At 40.3% G+C, this 21,084-nt stretch overlaps 2 protein-coding genes across 2 annotated transcripts; both read right to left on the reverse strand.

Moving 5' to 3' along the window:
- Positions 1-394: 394 nt before the first annotated feature.
- Positions 395-1,208, reverse strand: LOC139580752 (hemoglobin subunit beta-2-like). Its single transcript, XM_071409724.1, has 3 exons — positions 1,067-1,208; positions 716-938; positions 395-614 (listed from the first exon to the last, which is right to left on the reverse strand). The coding sequence occupies exons 1-3, from the start codon at positions 1,156-1,158 to the stop codon at positions 486-488; spliced, it is 444 nt and encodes a 147-aa protein (XP_071265825.1). The 5' UTR covers positions 1,159-1,208; the 3' UTR covers positions 395-485.
- A 5,627-nt stretch (positions 1,209-6,835) lies between these two features.
- On the reverse strand, positions 6,836-8,404 carry hbae4 (hemoglobin alpha embryonic-4). The gene is made up of 3 exons (XM_071409723.1): positions 7,984-8,404; positions 7,378-7,582; positions 6,836-7,076 (listed from the first exon to the last, which is right to left on the reverse strand). The coding sequence occupies exons 1-3, from the start codon at positions 8,073-8,075 to the stop codon at positions 6,948-6,950; spliced, it is 426 nt and encodes a 141-aa protein (XP_071265824.1). The 5' UTR covers positions 8,076-8,404; the 3' UTR covers positions 6,836-6,947.
- Positions 8,405-21,084: the final 12,680 nt, after the last annotated feature.

The following is a 21,084-nucleotide window of genomic DNA, read 5'->3' on the forward strand; positions in this document are numbered from 1 at the left end:
TCCATGAAGCAACGATGTGCGTTTTATAGCCTTCTTTTTCTTCACAGTCAAGACATAGAGGTGTATCCCTTCACAGTTTTGTTTTTGTATGTTTTATGCATAAATAGTCATGTTAATGTTTGACACGTGTTTTACAGCCAGCAACAATACAATTCAGCCTGGCCAACTCCGTAGGCTTGTAGGCGATATGCATCCATTCGCTAACTTGTTCATGTTGTCTAATGTATTATTGAACTCACATTTTTATAATGTGTAGATCTAACATCAATATATGAAATAACCATTGAAACCTTTAAATGTGTTATTATATTAGCTATCCTTAAAGTGCAATTTGTCTAGGCTTGTATGGATACAATTACACACGCGTAAAATAAACACACATGATCAACAAACAGATGCTTATATGCTTATTTTATTTCTTAATTGAGGAGTGAAACACATGAACACACAGGCTGTCTCCTCGGTCAGCTATATGGAGACTGACTCTAGTGGTACTGCCTGCCCAGAGCAGACACCACCACTGACAAGAACTTCTGGAAGGATGCCTGATATTCGGGGGTGAATGCGTTGCCCATCTTCCCAGCGATGACGATGGTCAGACAGTCAGACAACAGCTGTGAAAGAGAACAAACCACAGAAGAAGTGATATGTTTAGAATGTATTTGGGGGTAGCTTGATCGAGTGGACTTCAATGTTATTTTGTCGCCTATCTTACCTTAAAGTTGTCGGGATCCACGTGCAGTTTCTCGGAGTGCAGAACGCTCAGCTCGGCGTATGTGTTCTTGATGTCGTCCATGTTCTTCAGAGCTCTGTCCAGACCGTGCAGCACCGTGGTGCCGTGCTTAGCAATCAGAGGGTTGTTCATGATGGCCTCTGCGTTGTACAGGTTGCCGAAGCCCCCGAAATACCTCTGGGTCCAGGGGTACACGATCAGACACCTGAGGGGAGCGGAGAGAGGAGCGGAGAGAACAATGTGAGGCTGAACAACAACAGAAAATGACGAAGAAGATGAAAATTAGGGGGACTAACAATCAAAGTTAAAGTAAACCTAAGTTTCTTGTCTTACCTTGACAGGGACTTTTGGCCAATGTCGTCATAGTCTAGTTTGGAGAAGATGTTGGAGATAGCCGCGCGCTCTTCATCTGTCCACTCAACCATGTTTGCTCGTGATGATTTAGCTTAGTTTCTAGTGAGAACAGGAATCATAAATAAAATTCGGAAAAATCTTTAGTTTTATGGTATTTGTGCACTCCGCCCCCAAAACGAAAAATGTAATATGATTGGTTGGAGATAACCCATCTTGCTTTAGATAAGACATGGTTGAACATTGTCGAATATGTCCTCCTTTAGGTGGATTTCCGTGAAACAGCAAAAAACATTTCATGAAACCAAATATAGATTCTGAGGGTAACTCTCAGGTTATAGCCTATACATACAGTGCCGTCAGAAAGTATTCACACCCTTTTGTTTTATTCCACACTTTTTGATGTTGTGTTACAGCCTGAATTTAAATTGATTACATTGAGATGTTGTGTCACTGATCTCCCCACACTACCGCATAATGTCAAAGTGGAATCTTGTTTGTAGAACATTTAAAAAAAAAAATAATAATAATAAAAGCTCAAATGTATTGAGTCAATAAGTATTCAACCCCTTTGTTATGGCAACCCTAAAGAAGTTCAGGAGTAAAAATGTGCTTAAGAAGTCACATAGTAAGTTGCATGGACTCATTCCGTGTTTAATTAATAATAGTGGTTAACATGATTTTTAAACGACTACCCCATATCTGTACCCCACACATACAATTATCTGTAGGGTCCCTCAATTGAGTAGTGCATTTTCACAGATTCAATCACATAGACCAGGGAGGTTTTCCAATGTCTCCCAAAGAAGGGCACCTACTGTATATGGGTACAAATTAAAAAAGCAGATCCTGAATATGCTTTGGAGCATGGTGAAGTTATTAATTACACTTTGAATGGTGTATCAAAACACCCAGTCACTACAAAGATACAGGAGTCCTTCCTAACTCAGTTGCCAGAGAGGAAGGAAACTGCTCAGGGATTTCACCTTGAGGTCAATGGTGATTTTGAGACAGTTACATAGTTTAATGGCTGCGGATAGGAGAAAACTGAGGATGGATCAACAACATTGTATTTACTCCAATATTAACCTAAATGACAGAGTGTAAAGAAGGAAGCCTGTACGGAATAAAAATATTCAAAAACATGCATCCTGTCTGCAACAAGACATTTAAGTAATACTGCAAACAAGAAATTAAATTGTTGTCCTGCATACAAAGCATTATGTTTGGGGCAAATCCAACACACATCACTCAGTACCACTCTTCATATTTTCAGGTATGGTGGTGGCTGCATTACCTTATGGATATGCTTGTCATAGGCAAGGACTAGGGAGTTTTCTTGGATACAAATAAACTGAATACAGCTATAAGCACAGGCAAAAACGTGGTTTAATCTGTTTTCCAACAGACACTGGAAGATTAATTCAACTTTCAACAGGACAATAACCTAAAACACAATACCAAATCTAGACTGGAGTTGCTTACCAAGACGACGTTGAATGTTCCTTAGTGGCCGACATACAGTTTTGACTTAAATCGGCTTGAAAATCTATGTCAAGAATTTGAAATGGCTGTCAAGTAATGATCAACATTTAATTTGAAAGATTTTGAATAATTAAAAAAATAATAATGTGCAATTATTGTACAATCCAGGTATGCAAAGCTCTTAGGGACTTACCCCAAAAGACTCACAGCTGTAATCTTCGCCAAATGCGCTTCTACAAAGTATTGACTCGGGTGTGAATACTTATGTAAATTATATATTTCTGTTTTTCATTTTTATAAATTAGTTACAAATTCGAAAAACAGGTTTTCACTTTGTCATTATGGGGTATTTTGTGTAATAAATTTGAAAAAAATATTTAATAGATTTTGAATTTAGGCTGTAACACAACAAAATGTGGAATAAGACAAGGGGTATGAATACTTTCTGAAGGTACTGTATGCAACACAATCGAAAGTATCCATATGGCGGACCTATTTAATAATATAGGCCTACTCTCCATTACTTTCGCCATCATTTTGTGGTTGTGAATCATTTTGATTGCATTTGAATGAGTTCGCATTGATAATCATTAATAAGTCAAGATCTCTCTTAGTTATGATTGCAAAATAAGTATGTAGGCTATGGCATTGACATGGCATTGCTTTCATTGTAACCCTGCCTCCTGATAGTGTACTTCCATAGTTGAAATAACAAGGGCAACGTGATGCCATCGTTTGAGATTTCATTAGGCCTAATTAAAAGAGTTACAAATAAACGTTTAGTTACAATCCTCACATTGGGACCAAGTTTCCCCATCCTCTGACTTGTTATTTGCAGCAAACATCTGTGTTATCTCCTACAGCAAGACACTCCCATTTTTGACTCCAAATGAAGCTCAAAAAGGAAAACCCTCGAACGTCATTCGTGCCATGATTGACATTCGTGCCTGTAATTTTAATTACATTTACTAAATGTGGCAATAGTCACAATTTTAACCAGTGATGAATACAACATTTGCCAAACGGAGACACAAATGATAGCAAGGTTATTTATTATTTAGATGTACATACCTGATGGGGCTCACATAAGCCCTATGCGCCTCATTTGCGCTGTAATATATTGGCGCCATTGCACGACTCACCATTTCTTCTACAATAAGATGACATTGAAAAAACGTAACTTTTAACATTTTTTACTTTAAGTAAATAAAATGGCCTGTACTAAATGATTCAGAATTCAAATGAATTTGGTTGGAGTCAGGTGATTCTCGTTTGATGTGTACTGTAATTTATCTCAGCTGTAGTAAGTTGCAGCTGCCTACACAGTAAAAATAGCCATTCAACTAGAACATTCTGTTCCATTGCAGTCCGTTGTAAAGTGCAAGGGTGCCAATATATTAAGCGAAAATATATAGCTACATGAACATCAAAATATTAATTTACGCAGTGATAGTCCCACGTGGAAACATCTCCTTTAAACACGATGCAATTTGGCTTTCTGCCAAGGACATTGAGTGTCCATGTGCCACAATGATGTCAATAATGACATGTTTAATAAAACCTCTTAATTAAAATGTATTTTTAATACACTTTATGCTTGTGATTTCAACAAATTATATACATTTGGGATCAGTGCCGATTTTAGCATGTAAATCTTTGTGGGGCAAAAAAAAAAGTGGGACGCATTCCAGCAAAGCCACTGCACAACACAACACTAAACAATACACTAATTGCACTATACCACTGCTACACCTGGCTAGCGGAGCCTTGTCTGGCAGCGAAACAGTTAATTCAGCCTCATTTACTGACTTGCTTAAACAAATGTTGTTTCTACTGACAATTGAGATGTACAAACTATTGCATAAGGTGACGACAAGCATATAAGAGGCAATCCTTAATTTCGATTTAGACATTAATGAGCGAGCTAAGACTGACGTAGTCAATATAACTACTTGTTCAGCACTTTTGAAATGTACAATGACAGAATTCAGAACATAGGCCGTTCTTACATTGTTCTCCCTGTACACCAAGTCAGAACCGTAGGATAAATAAAGGGGCATATAAGCAGACAATGAAAGCTCTTACAATATTCAATGATTACATTTCTCAAAAACAGGTTATGCACCACCAAGTCAGAACACTAGGCAAAATTAAGAGGTGAAAATAGACCAAATTATTAGGGTGAGGCAAATGGGCTACTAACAGCTTACTACAACATACAATTTGTATTACTTTCTTAGCTACAGTATACAGTACCAGTCAAAAGTTTGGACACACCTACTCATTCAAGGGTTTTTCTTTATTTGTACTATTTTCTACATTGTAGAATAATAATGAAGACGTCAAAACTATGAAATAACACATATGGAATCATGTAGTAACCAAAAAAGTTTTAAACAAATCAAACTATATTTTATATTTCAGATTCTTCAAAGTAGCCACCCTTTGTCTAGATGACAGCTTTGCACACTCTTGGCATTCTCTCAACCAGCTTCACTTGGAATGCTTTTCCAACAGTCTTGAAGGAGTTTCCACATATGCTGAGCACTTGTTGGCTGCTTTTCCTTCACTCTGCGGTCCAACTTGTCCCAAACCATCTCAATTGGGTTGAGGTGAGGTGATTGTGGAGGCAAGGTCATCAAATTTTGTCATCAAACTTTGTCATCAAAGTCTGACATTCTCTGGATTTGTGGAGCTTTCAAGACAACTGGGGGGGAAAAAGAAGATTGAATCACGATGACGTCAGTGATCTTCAGGTCATAGCTCTAGAAAGAGGCTGGATGAAAGTTCAAAACGTATTTTCCCAGTCATACCCGCGTTTTCCCCAAGTTCCCAGTTATCTTGAACTTACTAAAGTCAGATTTTGCAGTTCCAAGATAACAGTTGTTTTGAGTGCAGCACAAATCATGCTTCACTGACAGCATGGCCAATGTTGAACGTTATAATTTTAAACTAGGAAAAGAGACCCTCCACTGAATAGCAGACTAATGATTGCTTTGTAATGCTTGCAGTTAGCCACTGATTCCTTCCAAATCTTTCATTGGTGAACTTGCGATTTCCAACTTGTTGTGTAATGTTTATGTTGAATGGCCGATGAGTACCGCTACATTTTATCTTTAATTTCTCTTCATTATTTCTCTTCATATGACAAGGATTAAAAAGGATTTGCCAGTAGATTGTTGACTTTATTCATGATGATGATTCATGATGAGGACTGCTAGCTTGCTAGCTAAGATTTTGAAAGTATGATGTTGACATGATCAGTCCAATCAAAGCTACTGTAGATATAAGGTGATTTCACGTTATTTTATCTGTGGCCAATGACCTTGAGCCTTCTTGGATGTGCACTTCTAATGTAACTCTATGGCAGCACCCGAGGGGCTTGAATTGTCGAGCTCTACCCTTAGACTTGGTGGTGATGTAGTGTCCCCATGAGTGACAGAAAACTGAGCCAATCACAGCGCAACGCTCCGTATTGTCTGCTGGCTTGCCCCACCTGTTACATCTGCTCCTGCAACACCCTCTACTGCTCATCCTGTGTCTCCTTGACCTGCCACCACTCCCCCAGTACTCTCTCCCTCTCCCTCTCTCTCAGTGTGTGTGTGATTGTGTGGGCGGAGACAGGTGTGCTGGAGTCAGAGCTGATCCCCAACAGCTGCAACCTGTTCCATAATCAAGACCTCTACAAATACTCAGCCCTGCCACTTCCACGCTGCCAGATCATAATCTCTGCTCAGTCAGTCTACGTTTCTAGCCGTTTGTTACTATTCAGGTCCTGTTATCCTGTTGTGCCTTGCCTGACGCTGTTTTCCTCTCCGCTACAGTTCTGCCCGCTCTGACTCTGGTCCCTGGAGGTGAGAGTGGTTACTTCCTTCCAGTCTCCTCGTCTGAGTCTTCTCTTGGGTTCCCCTGTTCCACTCCTCGTAACACCACCACAGAAACACCTGCATTTTGGAGCTGCCTTACTCAAGACCATGTTTGTATGCGGCTTTATTAAATAATATATATTTTTTACATTGTTTGCTAACTGATATGTGACACGTATTAATGCCAAAATAACATGTAAAACAGACAAGCCCCCCCCCAAAAGATATGACGGGTTGCCACTGCTTGGGATGTACTTGGGATGTATGGTCCTCAGCAGATGGTTTAGTTTACACATTTCTATACCTAAAGGGAACTCTGTCACAACTAACTGACAGAACTTAATACAGCTGAACAAGTCACGATTTCCTCCTTATTACAGAGAGTTAACGACACAAGCACTCAGGTGTTTCTGTCAGGTTTTATTACAAAAGAAAAACACACAAATAAAATACTCTATAATAAGTTAATGGAACAGCAACATTTGGTTTATATGATGGGGCTATGATGCTCCTTATCTGTATTTCTCTGCAAGGACGGCTGCGAAGGCCGAGAGGTACTTGTCCATGGCTGCGTGGGCGACAGGATCGAACTCATCACCCATGTGAGCGGCCAAAGTCACGAGGATACAGTGACAAAGAAGCTGTGAGGGAAATAAACAAAACACAAAGGGAAAAAATCATAAAATAAACCACAAGTGCACTTCTTACGTTTCCTTCATAGATTTGAAATGAAATTATTGGTATAAGAAATATGGTGGAAACTCCCAGTCTATGCCATTGCCAACACCAATTTGTGGGGAGTAGTGAATGAGTGCACAATTCAAGGAGTAAAGATTATTAGGACTCAATGAGTGTGTTCCAGCAGATGATATAAGTAGGGATAGGGATGTTCTAGTGCTAATATCTGATGGAACAGTTAATCAAGAGAAATAGGGAAGGCACCTTGAAGTTGCAGGGGTCTATTCTCAGTTTGTAGGCATGCAGTGTTTGGAGCGGTGCCAGGGTGACCATCATCGAGCTGATGTCTTTGGAACACTCAGCTATCGCGAGAACTATCTTCTTCCCGTGGGAACGCAGGTGCGGGGACCGGGGTCTGATGTCCAGGTGGGCGAAGTATGTTTTTGTCCCGGGAAAAGTCGTCATCATCCTGTGATACAGTGATAAAGTGTAGGTCTGCAAGTGGGCATTATATTTGTGACTGACAACAGGTGACTGACAACAGGTCTGTTGTTGCCTCCATTCCCACCAACTTCGGGTAAATAGACCATGAACCCAATTTAATTGCAAAATTATTGTAACAGGCTAACCATATAATAAACAAAAATGTAACAACACAAAAAACATATACGTTTTGTTTTCATTCAAATACATGACACCTTTCACAAATACATTTTCCAATAGCAGAAGCAAAGACAGTTTTTGCCAACGAAATGTCTTAGTTTTAACACCGTTTAGCCTACCATATCGAAAGTGGCATCTTATCAGAAAGGAAGTCATGTTCAGATGTGTGTGTTGCTTGTATGTTATTTACAATTAACTTAGGCCTACCTTAGAAGACATTCAGCTCCGATGTCGGAAGCCACGGGAATCATTTTGTCCCAAATTTTAGCGATCAGCTCCTTTTCGTGGTCTGTGAGCATATTGTAGCCCGTTGCGCTGGTGCTATGCGTAAAAGTTGAATGTCGAACGGGCGCACGGCACAGGTCTGCGTAAAGGTGTTAGTCAACCATTTTTTGCACCACTATAACCCATCAAAATGCAAGCAAATCACGTTTTATGGCAGTATTTACAACAATTGTCTAAATGAGGTAAACAAAATTGTAATTTGCGGCGGTCGTTTGCGGTAGGCCTACTCCTTGCTTCGGGTTGTTTTCCTTCTGAATGCTGAGGAGAGATAACCACTTGAGGGTGGGCAAGTTGCGCAGAAGACCGAACATCTTCTGATATGCGTCATGTGGTCTACTGGGGGCCTCTTTTGACACACACACACTGTTAACGTGACCATAAAAAAAACATAAATAATAATAATGTAATGAAGTAAAATGTAAGTCTACTTAAGCCTAATGCATTGTAATAAAATTGACTTAAAATGCACCGAATACAGTGTTTTGGGTGAATGTGTGATGTTGCAGTTGGTGTGTCACGAAGTTACCCTACCCCTTAGAAATTCCTTGCTGTGGTTACTGATTTTGACCTAATCTCTGCTCCCTTTATCGTAATCTATACATCCCAGCCAGGGCCAGGCAACTGACTTGGCCGTGAACACATATTGTAAACATATTCATGTATATGGGTGATTCTACAGAAGTGGTGTAATTGCTGTCCCACTTCCAAAAAAAACAAATCTAAAAAAGTGTACAAATGTAGATTTTGTTTTCATCATGATATTTTCTAATTAATTCCAAGGCAATAACAAACATATTGTTAAATGAATATAGTACAAAGCCATTGTTTATACACCTCTTTCTATTCACAAGTGGCTACCCCAAAGCGACTCTTAAACTTCATGTTTGAAAATAAAACAATTCATGATTTCAGATTTGTTTTCAACACTATTATTTCAATAGAACATATTGAGTTGTTCTATTACCACATTGAAAGATATGGATCTTATTAGTGTTTTGTTTATTTTTAAACGTCTTTCTCTGAAAAATGCTGTCCCAACTTTTGATGTCACTACCGAAACACAGACTTTAGCTGACTGTAGAATGAATGTGCCTTAAGCCACACCCCTACATATATCACCAGGTGATGGGATTGCACCCCTCTCCAGCATGGCCCCATGGCAAGTAGTCTGTCTGCAATCATTTTGGAGAAAATATGTGAGAAAGTTGGTAAAGCCTCATGTATTTTTAAGAAGTGTCACAACCGAACATCTAATATTTCATGAAATACATAAAGTATGGTTTTTGGACTAAAATATATATGTTTGTTATGACGTACATCTGTCCAAATGAAAACTATCCAGCCATATGCTAGCTATTATCCAAACCGAAATGGTCACAACCTAAACAATTGACACCATATACATTTACAGAGGTCTCACCTTTGTATCTATGCCATTATGGTGTCTGTGACAGCACAGGCAGCGCCATCGAGGCTATCTTCATTTTAAAGTTGCAAGCGCCTTGAACTACCAACTGATCTACAAGAGGACCACCATGTCAAATCAAATCCAATTGTATTGGTCACATACACGTGTTTAGAAGATGTTATTGCGAGTGTAGCGAAAGGCTTGTGCTTCTAGCTCTGACAGTGCAGTAATATCTAACAAGTAATATCTAACAAATTAAACAACATATAGCCAATACACACAAATCTAAGTATGAATGAATTAAGACTATATACATATATCGACAAGTGATGTCAGAGCAGAATGGACTAAGATACAGTAGAATAGTATAGAATACACTATATACAGTTGAAGTCGGAAGTTTACATACACCTTAGACAAATACATTAAAACTCAGTTTTTCACAATTCCTGACATTCAATCCTAGTAAAAATTCCCTGTCTTAGGTCAGTTAGGATCACCACTTTATTTTAAGAATGTGAAATGTCAGAATAATAGTATAGAGAATGATTTATTTCAGCTTTTATTTCTTTCATCACATTCCCAGTGGGTCAGAAGTTTACATACACTCAATTAGTATTTGGCAGCATTGCCTTTAAATTGTTTAACTTGGGTCAAATGTGTTGGGTAGCCTTCCACAAGCTTCCCACAATAAGTTGGGTGAATTTTGGCCCACTCCTCCTGACAGAGCTGGTGTAACTGAGTCAGGTTTGTAGGCCTCCTTGCTCGCACATGCTTTTTCAGTTCTGCCCATGTAACAGGGTTATATTGGTGATTCCCCTTGCCACTTTATTGTTAAGCAAATGGGTTTTTGGTTTTAGTTTTGTCTTGCCTTCACCTACTCAACATGGCATCTTATTGGCTGGTTTGCGTAGCTTGCTTACGAGGGGGGATGTTTCAGTTAGAATCGTCCCAGTGAACAAGCACCAAACCAGTGGTAAGTTGTTGGTTGCAAAGCACAGTATGTCAAAAGTGATTTTTATACTCCCAAGTGATGATTTAAATGTACAATTTATATCAATCGGTTTGTAAATGTTATTCGAACATCACACATAAGATGCAGTGTTTTTTGGAGAATATTGGTTGTGCATTTTGTTGTAAAGAATTCCCGCCAGTACTAGCTAGTAACTTACTGTGTCTGGTGGGGGGCATCATATATTTTGTACAGTGCGTGAGTGCAGAGTTTGGATGGTGAGCCGTGCATTGCATGACGTGCAATTTTGTGCTGTTCCTATCAGGTACATTGTTAAAGATATTATATTGTATATTGTAATTGTATTATTTTGGTAACTACATGCCCAGTGAACAAGCACCAAACCACCGTGCGTGAGTGCAGAGTTTGGATGGTGAGCCGTGCATTGCATGACGTGCAATTTTGTGCTGTTCCTATCAGGTACATTGTTAAAGATATTATATTGTATATTGTAATTGTATTATTTTGGTAACTACATGCCCAGTGAACAAGCACCAAACCACCGTGCGTGAGTGCAGAGTTTGGATGGTGAGCCGTGCATTGCATGACGTGCAATTTTGTGCTGTTCCTATCAGAATAAATCTCCATGACTGGTGCTACACGTTGGAGTTCGTGTCGACGATTGATTGTACACAACGCAAGCAGAGTACTGTTACACCCACAAATTTTCTATAGGATTGAGGTCAGGGCTTTGTGATGGCCACTCCAATACCTTGACTTTGTTGTCCTTAAGCCATTTTGCCACAACTTTGGAAGTATGCTTGGGGTCATTGTCCATTTGGAAGACCCATTTGCAACCAAGCTTTAACTTCCTGACTGATGTCTTGAGATGTTGCTTCAATATATCCACATAATTTTACTGCCTCATGATGCCATCTATTTTGTGAAGCGAACCAGTCCCTCCTGCAGCAAAGCACCCCAACAACATGATGCTGCCACCCCCGTGCTTCACGGTTGGGATGGTGTTCTTCGGCTTGCAAGCCTCCCCCTTTTTCCTCCAAACATAACGATGGTCATTATGGCCAAACAGTTCTATTTTTGTTTCATCAGACCAGAGGACATTTCTCCAAAAAGTACGACCTTTGTCCCCATGTGCAGTTGCAAACCGTAGTCTGGCTTTTATATTGCGGATTTGGAGCAGTGGCTTCTTCCTTGCTGAGTGGCCTTTCAGGTTATGTCTATAATAGTACTCGTTTTACTGTGGCTATAGATAATTTTGTACCTGTTTCCTCCAGCATCTTCACAAGGTCCTTTGCTGTTATTCTGGGATTGATTTGCACTTTTCGCACCAAAGTACGTTCATCTCTAGGAGATAGAAAGCGTCTCCTTCCTGAGCGGTATGACGGCTGCGTGGTCCCATGGTGTTTATACTTGCGTTCTATTGTTTGTACAGATGAACGTGGTACCTTCAGGCGTTTGGAAATTGCTCCCAAGGATGAACCAGACTTATGGAGGTCAACTATTTTTTTTCTGAGGTCTTGGCTGATTTCTTTTGATTTTCCCATGATGTCAAGCAAAGAGGCACTGCGTTTGAAGGTAGGCCTTGAAATACATCCACAGGTACACCTCCAATTGACCCAAAATGATGTCAATTAGCCTATCAGAAGCTTCTAAAGCCATGACATAATTTTCTGGAATTTTCCAAGCTGTTTAAAGGCACAGTCAATTTAGTGTATGTAAACTTCTGACCCACTGGAATTGTCATACAGTGAATTAAAGTGAAATAATCTGTCTGTAAACAATTTTTGGAAAATGACTTGTGTCATACACGAAGTAGATGTCCTAACCGACTTGCCAAAACTATAGTTTGTTAACAATATAATTTTGGAGCTGTTGAAAAACGAGTTTTAAGGACTCCAACCTAAGTGTATGTAAACTTCCGACTTCAACTGTACATATGAGATGAATAATGCAAGACATGTAAAAAAATGTAAGTGACTAAAATACCGTAGAAGTATAGAAAACAGTATATACATATGAGATGAGTAACGCCAGATATGTAAACATTATTAAGTGACTAAGATACCATAGAATAGTATAGAGTACAGTATATCCATATGAGATGAGTAATGCCAGACATTATTAAATTGACTAGTGTTCCATACCTTAAAGTGGCCAGTGATTTCTACTCTATGCCTATAGGCAGCAGTCTCTAATGTGCTGGTGATGGCTGTTTAACAGTCTGATGGCCTTGAGATAGAAGCTGTTTTTCAGTCTCTCGGTCCCAGCTTTGATGAACCTGTACTGACCTCACCTTCTGGATGATAGCGGGGTGAACAGGCAGTGGCTTGGGTGGGATGTCCTTGATGATCTTTTTGTTTCTATCTCAAGGCCATCAGACTGTTAAACAGCCATCATTAACATTGAGTGTCTGCTGCCAACATACTGACCCAAATCTCTAGCCACTTTAATAATTAAATATTAGATGTAATAAATGTATCACTATTCACTTTAAACAATGCCACTTTATATAATGTTTACATACCCTACATTACTCATATGTATATACTGTACTCTATACCATCTACTGCATCTTGCTAATGCCGTTTGGCCATCACTCATCCATATATTTATACGTACATATTCTTATTGAAGGTAGTTGTTGTGAAATTGTTAGATTACTTGTTAGATATTTGTCACGCGGGACTAGGTGGGTGAAGGAATCAGACGCAGAGAGTTCCACTGGGGAAAAGTGCTTTTTACTTCGGCACACAAAATGATAAGCCCAACAATACAGGGCGCAGACAACAACGTGACAACCCAAAAACACAGGGTGCCAAGTAAATAGAAAATAAATCCACCTCTACCTAAAACGCACACACGTAACATAAAGACAATCCCGCACAAAACAAGGGCGGGTCCACCTACTAAAAATAGGGAAGCTCATTAAACCAAACAACAGAAACACAGGTGAAACTAATTAGACAAAACAAACAGACAAACGAAAAAGGGATCGGTGGCGGCTAGTAGGACGGTGACGACGACCGCCGAGCCCCGCCCGAACAGGCAGGGGAGCCAACTTCGGCGGAAGTCGTGACAATATTACTGCATGGTCGGAACTAGAAGCACAAGCATTTCGCCACACTCGCATTAACATCGGCTAACCATGTGTATGTGACCAATACAATTTGATTTGATTTGAGCAAGATGGAGTCGTGGTCAGATTTGCTGAAAGGAGGGCGGGGGAGGGCCTTGTAAGCGTTCCGGTAGTTTGAATAGTAATGGTTGAGAGTCTTAGTAGCGCGAGTAGTACAGTCGATATGTTGATAGAACTTTGGCAGCCTAATCCTCAGATTTGCTTCATTAAAATCCCAAATTACAATAAATGCAGCCACAGGATATGTGGTTTGCAATTTGCATAAAGTCCAGTGAAGTTCTTTGAGGCCCGTTGTGGTATTGGCTTGAGAGGGGATGTAAACGGCCGTGGCAATGACGGAGGAGAATTCTCTTGGGAGATAATATGGTCGGCATTTGATTGTGAGGTATTCAAGATCGGGTGAACAAAAGGACTTGAGTTCCTGTATGTTCCTAGAATTACACCATGAGTCGTTAATCATGAAACACACCCCTCCGCCCTTCTGCTTCCCGGAGAGATATTTATTCCTGTCTGCGTGATGTACTGAGAATCCTGCTGGCTTTACCAACAGAGTATCCTGAGACAGCCATGTTTCTGTGAAACAAAGTGTGTCACAGGCCCCGATGTCTCTCTGGAAATTAATCCTTACGCTAAACTCATCAACTTTGTTATCCAAAGACTGAACATTAGCGAGTAATATACTCAGAAGCGGTGGGTGGTGTGTGCTCCTTATAAATCGAGCCAGCAGGCTGCCTCGAGTGCCTGTCCTCAGCCGGCGATGTTTTGGGTCGGCCTCTGGAATAAGTTCAATTGCTCTGGGGAGAGGGAACAAAGGATCTGCTCCAGGGAAGTCATATTCCTGGTCGTAATGCTGGAATTTATGGTGAGTTACTGCCACTCTAATATCCAATAGTTCCCCCCGGCTGTATGTAATGACACAAAACATTTCCTGAGCTAATAATGTAAAAAATTGTACATAAAAAAAAATTATACTGCAAAGTTTCCTAAGAGCTAGTCGCGATGCTGCCATCTCCTTCGGCGCCGTCGTTGTGGGTAGTTGACATATTGAGATGTATAGCCAGCAGGGGGCTTCAACCCTCCAAGAGCACAAACGTTGACGTCTATTTGGTCCAAACATAGACACATATAATGTACTGTACTGTGCTCTACAGTACTGTGCTCTACTGTACTGTCCTCTACTGTACTGTACTTACTGAACTAAACTCAACTTGACTGTACTGTACTGTACTAACTATAATCATTAACCCATAGGAATCCCCACCCAGATGACTCCTTTAAAATAGTGGAAGGCCTCAATTGCAATGTCTATACTAAAAGGGGTTATATCCATTAAGAGTCCTCTATCTATCTCTATGATTGACACTTGACTGTTAGTCCACTGTATTTTTTTTTACATTTATTGAAAAAAACATCTGAAGGGTAAATCTACATTAAACACTTAGATCATTATAGAGTTGTTGAAGGAAAGGGACATCCATAAGGTGCCAACATGCTGAAAAATACAGCAGATAGTCAGAGAAAAATACAATAAAATGTGCATTTTGGGAGTAGAACAGGGTACACATTTGTTTTCAGAGATAGCCCAGACTTTTTTTCATTATCCACAACTCACCAACCAGAACCAGGTTTCCATGACAACATCCTACCAGTGAAAAGGCAGAAAGACACAGGCAGAAAGAATTGTGTATTTTATTGATCGTCATGAATATGTCAATCACATGCCTCATTCGATATGGTATTAATTAAGTAAGCAATTAAGTTCAGAATGTATATGTCAGGTCACTACCAAAACAATGTCACTACTAAAATACCTGATATTTTGCTACAATGAAGATAGGAAAAGTGGCAATTAAACATCTAACAACATAATTAATTAGATGCATAAGTAATTAAATCAATCAATATGTTTCAGACTAATAAAATCAACACATAAATGTTGCATGCTAATAAAATGTCTAAGATCAATCTGTAATAGAAGGTTAATCAAAATGATCACTACTGTGCATGGTTCTCCCTTTATTGCAACTTTTACACTATGTTTCAGTAGTGACACATTTAGTGGGGTGGTAAGGAATTCAGTACAAAATGTCATATGTGCAATACAAACAAACTGTGTGAGTAGTAAATATGTCTATCTGATTTGGGAGAAATAGGATACAAATTAGCAATTTTTTTCAACCCTGTATTGTTACCACTTCTGTAGAATAACCCATATATGAGCCTTACTACATGTCTCTATATAGGTCTTCAACCCGAGCCAGGTTGTAGTAAAGGTTTGCTTATCTTCTGGATCAACAATGCGCCATCTAGTGGTTAAGATATTTGCCCTGCCCATGTTTCAAGGGACCACAACATGTTTAACATCTGCATAAGTCCAATTCAAGGGTCCCAACAAAACATATTACAATAAAACCAACATCCAAGAGAGCTTGCAACATCTTGTAGGATCATAGTCTTTATTCTACAGTAGTGTACAGTAGGCTATACATAGGCTTTACATACTGTACTCATACGATGGGTACAACAGCAGCCCAGGGTTAGATCTTATACTGACATAAATGGAGAAAACAACAAATAAGCTTCTCTTAGATACATTTATGTGTGTATTTATTGCTTTATTTACTTTAGAACCACACACTTTTTGTGAAAACCAGATGTACCTATTTTCTATTAGTCTGTATATCTATTGTTGGAACTCCAGTGGGCATGGCCCAGGTATGGGAGAGGTCAGCCCAGGTTTCTCAGAAAGGGAGGGAGGGGGCTGATAAAGGCCTACAGCTGCCCCTATCAGCAGCACCAGACTGGGGCTTTGTTCAGGGCGGGGCAGGGGGCCAGGGCGCTGTGACGCACTGTGTAGAAGTAGGTTGAAGTCCCAAAACACAGATCTAGGATCAGATTACCCCTACCGCCAATTCTAACCCTGACCCCTAGGGAGTTTAAACCTTATCTGATCCTAGATCAGTGGCTAGGGCAACTTCTACATATTCTGTGTTTACAGGCAGAAGCGTGAGTTAGCAGAAAGAGGGATCTCTCTGCTACCCTAACTACAGAGCATGGGATGAGCCAGATGAAACAATAACATACTGTTATGTTTCTATTTACTCAATATTGACTTCTAAATGGAATTGAAAGGTTATTACGAAATAATTACATAATCGTGACTAAATAGCAACTTAAAAACAACAAAATAATGACTAAATATCCAATGCTGTCAGACAGAATATGTAGATGTTTCTGGTTTGTCATCTGTTTAAATGTTTCCTCAGTCTGAAAGCACAGTATCCATATCTATGAAAATAGAGACCAAATCACGTGACAAAAATCCATATTTTTCTGTAACATTGAGATAAGAAATCCCTTACAAGTTGGATGAGCTGCTGTTCCTGGTCAAGATGAGAATTCCATTATAAGCTAGTTTTGTCTTTAGCATTGTATCTAGCCCCTCCACATTGGCTGTTTGTCATCATTTCATGCCAACCAATGCCCAGCTGAGCCTGGCCCTGTCTGCGTTTAATCAGACCCCACCCACCAACACTCCACTCTCCAGAGTACTTTCCATGCACTGAAAGCCAACCCCAGAGTTAACGTCAAACCTACATTCACAGTGTATTTTGTGTTTCATAGGTAGTGGAAGATAATTCAGACAGATCCCTGATGAAATAAATAAATGAAATACAGCGATGAGTTATACAGATGGTGCAGATGTCCTTCACACAGACTCTCACTTCACTGTTTTCTCATCACATCTCAAGCTACTGAACAGAGACTGTCAAAATTAACTCTTAGGAACACATAAAGACAGATGCATACAGTAGCTTCTAGATGTTTTAAAATGCATGCTTCAATTGTTGTAATTCAACCATGGTTTTAGGCCTCATAAAAGTTAGCTAGTAATACAGTGAGGGAAAAAAGTATTTGATCCCCTGCTGATTTTGTACGTTTGCCCACTGACAAAGAAATGATCAGTCTATAATTTTAATGGTAGGTTTATTTGAACAGTGAGAGACAGAATATCAACAAAAAAATCCAGAAAAACGCATGTCAAAAATGTTATGAATTGATTTGCATTTTAATGAGGGAAATAAGTATTTGACCCCTCTGCAAAACATGACTTAGTACTTGGTGGCAAAACCCTTGTTGGCAATCACAGAGGTCAGACGTTTCTTGTAGTTGGCCACCAGGTTTGCACACATCTCAGGAGGGATTTTGTCCCACTCCTCTTTGCAGATCTTCTTCAAGTCATTAAGGTTTTGAGGCTGACGTTTGGCAACTCGAACCTTCAGCTCCCTCCACAGATTTTCTATGGGATTAAGGTCTGGATACTGGCTAGGCCACTCCAGGACCTTAATGTGCTTCTTCTTGAGCCACTCCTTTGTTGCCTTGGCCGTGTGTTTTGGGTCATTGTCATGCTGGAATACCCATCCACGACCCATTTTCAATACCCTGGCTGAGGGAAGGAGGTTTTCACCCAAGATTTGACGGTACATGGCCCCGTCCATCGTCCCTTTGATGCGGTGAAGCTGTCCTGTCCCTTTAGCAGAAAAACACCCCCAAAGCATAATGTTTCCACCTCCATGTTTGACGGTGGGGATGGTTTCTTGGGGTCATAGGCAGCATTCCTCCTCCTCCAAACACGGCAAGTTGGGTTGATGCCAAAGAACTCAATTTTGGTCTCATCTGACCACAACACGTTCACCCAGTTGTCCTCTGAATCATTCAGATGTTCATTGGCAAACTTCAGACGGGCATGTATATGTGCTTTCTTGAGCAGGGGGACCTTGCGGGCGCTGCAGGATTTCAGTCCTTCACGGCATAGTGTGTTACCAATTGTTTTCTTGATGACTATGGTCCCAGCTGCCTTGAGATCATTGACAAGATCCTCCTGTGTAGTTCTGGGCTGATTCCTCACCGTTCTCATGATCATTGCAACTTCACGAGGTGAGATCTTGCATGGAGCCCCAGGCTGAGGGAGATTGACAGGTCTTTTGTGTTTCTTCCATTTGCGAATAATCACAGAAACTGTTGTCACCTTCTCACCAAGCTGCTTGGCGATGGTCTTGTAGCCCATTCCAGCCTTGTGTAGGTCTACAATCTTGTCCCTGACATCCTTGGAGAGCTCTTTGGTCTTGGCCATGGTGGAGAGTTTGGAATCTGATTGATTGATTGCTTCTGTGGACAGGTATCTTTTATACAGGTAAGAAACTGAGATTAGGAGCACTCCCTTTAAGAGTGTGCTCCTAATCTCCGTTCGTTACCTGTATGAAAGACACCTGGGAGCCAGAAATCTTTTTGATTGAGAAGGGGTCAAATACTTATTTCCCTCATTAAAATGCAAATCAATTTATAACATTTTTGACATGCATTTTTCTGGATATTTTTGTTGTTATTCTGTCTCTCACTGTTCAAATAAACCTACCATTAAAATTATAGACTGATAATATCTTTGTCAGTGGGCAAACGTACAAAATCAGCAGGGGATCAAATACTTTTTTCCCTCACTGTAGCTAGTGATCTAACTCATGTCCGGCTGATGTTTGGCGGGTTCTGTATTGTTTGGCACTCAAGCTTTTAGTTTGATTTTAGCCTAATGTTATTTTAGCCCAATCTACAACCTTTTTATTTCATTGTATAATTTGATTATCTAATCCTAATGTTTAGTACTGTGTTTTCATCTAACACTCTGTCATAGCATTTTTATCCACACTGTTTTAGTTGCAGTGTTAGCCATCACCTACAGCGGAGTCTGCCTGCTCCTGCCTGTAGCTCGTAAACCCGCCAGGATGGATACAGTCATGAGCCCACTTGACCCATCAACCTGCACGGAGAAAGAGGACAGCCATGAGATGAGTCCTGCAACATGATATTGTTGTTAAAAAACTGCACTTTCATGAGAAAAAAGTCTCACTGTATTTCCCTGCTGATGGAGGTTTCTGTTGTACCTTTCAGGTCAAGGTCTAGCTTTGCTGCCTTATTAAAGGCATTAAAATTAGCACACTTTTTAGTGAATAGGGTGCGATTTGGGATACAAATACAAAGTGCAGTTACAATGAGTGTCCAACAGGTGACACCATTGTGTTAAGACTTCCAAGTCCTTGACAGACCTCTGCTCGGCATATCGCTGGTGTATGAGAATTGTCCTCTCTTCTCCGTCTACATAATTCTATCTGTCTAATTTAATTATTAGAGTTGCAGGTAAATAAGTCTTATTACAGGAATGGAGATGGCTCTCTGTTGTAAAAACAAACTAACTCTCCCAAGGGGCTATAGCAAACACAAAACAGCAAGTGGAATATCAGAGAAAAGAAAGAGGGCATGATGGGACATCTGTGAAGATTTTCAGAATGAGAAGCAGACAGGAAGGATGTTGGTGACTGATCCATAGGAGATTAACCCTGACCTCTGTCATGCAGCCGGACACAGAACAATCATTGTGCACAGAAAATTGGTGATATTTCAGTGTAACATTTCTAGTTTTGATTCAGGAGTGAAATTCCCTCTGTAAGAGTGAAATTAACACTCAGTGGTGTAAAATAACCATCCGAATTGGTGTTAGCAACCAGAGTTATTGTTTTACACTGTGGAGAGAAAAACAGTTCCATCAACAGAGTTATATAGAGTTATATAACAGAGTTATATATTTAACACTTTCAAATGTGTTATTTTAACACCAGTACAGTGGGACTCAAAAGTTCATTGAAAATAAGGTACATTTTACTTTTTCAGAGTTAAATGTACACCATTGATTTTGCTATATGTGAGATCACACACACAGACACACAGACACACACACACAGACACACAGACACACACACACACACACACACACACACACACACACACACACACACACACACACACACACACACACACACACACACACACACACACACACACACACACACACACACACACACACACACACACACACACACACACACACACACAATCAGTGGTGAGAGCGTGCTATGCATTCTCTTAGCTCTTCTTGCATCATAGAGGGAGTGTGAAGGAGGAGGAGAAGGAGGAGGACTGAGCAACAGCCAGCCGTTCCCCTAATCAAGATGACTATCTCACTATTATGTTGCTGTTGGATGGGTTGGGTCTGTTCATACTGTAGCCAGGGGCTAGAGCCGTGTGTTGAAATGAAAGAAACAGGTGGAATGCATTCTCTCTCTCTCTCTCTCTCTCTCTCTCTCTCTCTCTCTCTCTCTCTCTCTCTCTCTCTCTCTCTCTCTCTCTCTCTCTCTCTCTCTCTCTCTCTCTCTCTCTCTCTCTCTCTCTCTCTCTCTCTCTCTCTCTCTCTCTCTCTCTCTCCCCTTCTCTCTCTCTCCTGTCTCTCTCCTTCTCTCTCTCTTTATCTTGTTTTCTCTCCTCTCCCCCTTCTCTCCTCTCTCCCACTCTCTAATTATCTCTCTCTGTAACTGCGTTCCCTGCCTGGTCTCTCCTTTAGTGAGAGGTGAGGTGATACCTAGTTTTCTGTGTCACCTGGCAACCTCAGTATCTGTC

The sequence above is a fragment of the Salvelinus alpinus genome, chromosome 7 (assembly GCF_045679555.1).
Source record: "Salvelinus alpinus chromosome 7, SLU_Salpinus.1, whole genome shotgun sequence".
Classification (NCBI taxonomy): domain Eukaryota; kingdom Metazoa; phylum Chordata; class Actinopteri; order Salmoniformes; family Salmonidae; genus Salvelinus; species Salvelinus alpinus.

Excerpts from the sequence above, each read along its gene's own strand:
- LOC139580752 (XM_071409724.1), bottom strand. The coding sequence starts at position 1,158 with ATGGTTGAGTGGACAGATGAAGAGCGCGCGGCTATCTCCAACATCTTC. Across the intron at positions 939-1,066 it reads GGCCAAAAGTCCCTGTCAAG|GTGTCTGATCGTGTACCCCT; the intron begins GTAAGACAAGAA and ends CGCTCCCCTCAG. Across the intron at positions 615-715 it reads TGGATCCCGACAACTTTAAG|CTGTTGTCTGACTGTCTGAC; the intron begins GTAAGATAGGCG and ends TCTCTTTCACAG.
- hbae4 (XM_071409723.1), bottom strand. The coding sequence starts at position 8,075 with ATGCTCACAGACCACGAAAAGGAGCTGATCGCTAAAATTTGGGACAAA. Across the intron at positions 7,583-7,983 it reads GGAGCTGAATGTCTTCTAAG|GATGATGACGACTTTTCCCG; the intron begins GTAGGCCTAAGT and ends ACTGTATCACAG. Across the intron at positions 7,077-7,377 it reads TAGACCCCTGCAACTTCAAG|CTTCTTTGTCACTGTATCCT; the intron begins GTGCCTTCCCTA and ends TTTCCCTCACAG.